The sequence below is a fragment of the Nematolebias whitei genome, chromosome 21 (assembly GCF_014905685.2).
Source record: "Nematolebias whitei isolate Nwh7 chromosome 21, NemWhi1, whole genome shotgun sequence".
Classification (NCBI taxonomy): Eukaryota; Metazoa; Chordata; class Actinopteri; order Cyprinodontiformes; family Rivulidae; genus Nematolebias; species Nematolebias whitei.
This window is the reverse complement of record NC_056518.1, coordinates 32,550,378-32,552,085: the sequence shown is the minus strand read 5'-3', so window position 1 is coordinate 32,552,085 and position 1,708 is coordinate 32,550,378. Positions and strand designations below refer to the sequence as shown.

At 58.1% G+C, this 1,708-nt stretch overlaps 1 protein-coding gene across 1 annotated transcript in view; it reads left to right on the top strand.

Moving 5' to 3' along the window:
* The first annotated feature begins 597 nt into the window (after positions 1-597).
* The window catches only part of trim9 (tripartite motif containing 9), a 107,974-nt gene continuing 106,863 nt past the window's right edge, over positions 598-1,708 (top strand). Inside the window, exon 1 of the mRNA XM_037694619.1 lies at positions 598-1,499. Within this exon, the coding sequence (XP_037550547.1) occupies positions 660-1,499 (840 nt within the window). The 5' untranslated portion in view covers positions 598-659. The remainder of the gene's footprint in view (positions 1,500-1,708) is intronic.

The following is a 1,708-nucleotide window of genomic DNA, read 5'->3' as shown; positions in this document are numbered from 1 at the left end:
ATATAATTCCATCAAAGCAAAATTCTGGAGTCCAGTAACGTCCATGTAAGCGTAGTGACTGTGCCAAGTAAAAAATGTGTCTTTTCCCAACAACTCAATATAACTGTCAAATGTCCCAGCTTTCCACCAGCCTTGAACGCAGCATTGCCTTTGTGAATTTGTGACAAGAAAGTTTCTAAAGTCACATTAACAGGCAGCTGATCCGTGCGCGCGCATTTGACCATTTGCTGGCACTTATTTCTACTTGTGCAGTTTAAATCTGTGCATTTGAAAAAGTAAATTTTGTTACAGGCTTGTGTGATTTTTGAGAGTAATTTATCTCCATAGGACGAACACAGGAGTGCGTGTGGTCTGTCCGCGTGCACCAGATGAGTGTCAGTGCTCGTGTCGGTTCTGTTGGAGTGGACAGAACCCGCAGTGTTGTCTCAAAGCTCGTTAAGAAGCTTCACCTGACAGATCTCTTGTCCAATAGCTGTTTGGGATCCACTGCTCGTCCAATGGTCTTGCAGTCTGAGCGGATGCTGTGTTCCTATTGGAGGGAGGGGGAGGGGGGGGGGGGCTCCTGCCTCCTCCTGCTGATGCTTCTCCTCCGTCTGTAGCAGGATCTGCAGGAGGACAGGTCCGGGGAGGATCTGCTCCTGTTGTGTGTCTGAGCAGCCATGGAGGAGATGGAGGAGGAGCTGAAGTGTCCGGTGTGCGGCTCGTTTTTCCGGGAGCCCATCATCCTGCCCTGCTCCCACAACATTTGTCTGGCGTGCGCGCGGAACATTCTCGTGCAGACCCCGGAGGCTGAGTCCCCGCAGAGCAGCCGAGCCTCCGGCTCCGCCGTGTCCGACTATGACTACCTGGACCTGGACAAGATGAGTCTGTACAGCGAGTCCGACAGCGGCTACGGCTCCTACGGGGGCTTCGTCAGCGCCCCCACAACCCCGTGCCAAAAATCACCCAACGGGGTCCGGGTTTTCCCCCCCACCGTCCCCCAGCCTGGCCCCCAGCAGCACCTCCTCCTCCCGCACCCGGCCTCCCTACCCCCGATCCCCCGCAACTCGTGCATCACCTGCCCGCAGTGCCACCGCAGCCTGATCCTGGACGACCGGGGACTCCGCGGCTTCCCCAAGAACCGGGTTCTGGAGGGGGTGGTGGACCGGTACCAGCAGAGCAAGGCGGCCGCGCTCAAGTGTCAGCTCTGCGAGAAGAGTCCGAAGGAGGCCACGGCCATGTGCGAGCAGTGCGACGTCTTCTACTGCGACCCGTGCCGCGTGCGCTGCCACCCGCCGCGCGGGCCGCTCGCCAAGCACCGCCTGGTGCCGCCGGCGCAGGGCCGGATCAGTCGCAGGGCCAGTCCCCGCAAAATCTCCACGTGCACGGAGCACGAGCTGGAGAACCTGAGCATGTACTGCGTGCAGTGCAAGATGCCCGTGTGCTACCAGTGTCTGGAGGAGGGCAAGCACGGCACGCACGAGGTCAAAGCGCTGGGCGCGATGTGGAAACTGCACAAGGTACGTGCGTAAAAACGAGCAAGTGCGGAGTGTCGGTGCGTTTGTTCTCTGCGTGTTTGTGCGCGCGCTGCGCAGCTTTAAGCTGAGCAACAAGTGTGTCAGCTCATCCGTGTGCTCGTGAAGAAACGCGTTCACGCTCGGTGCCAACTTGTCTGAAAACAAACGGTTCCATCAGGCCGTCATGACCATATGTCTCCTGATCCTCCTGC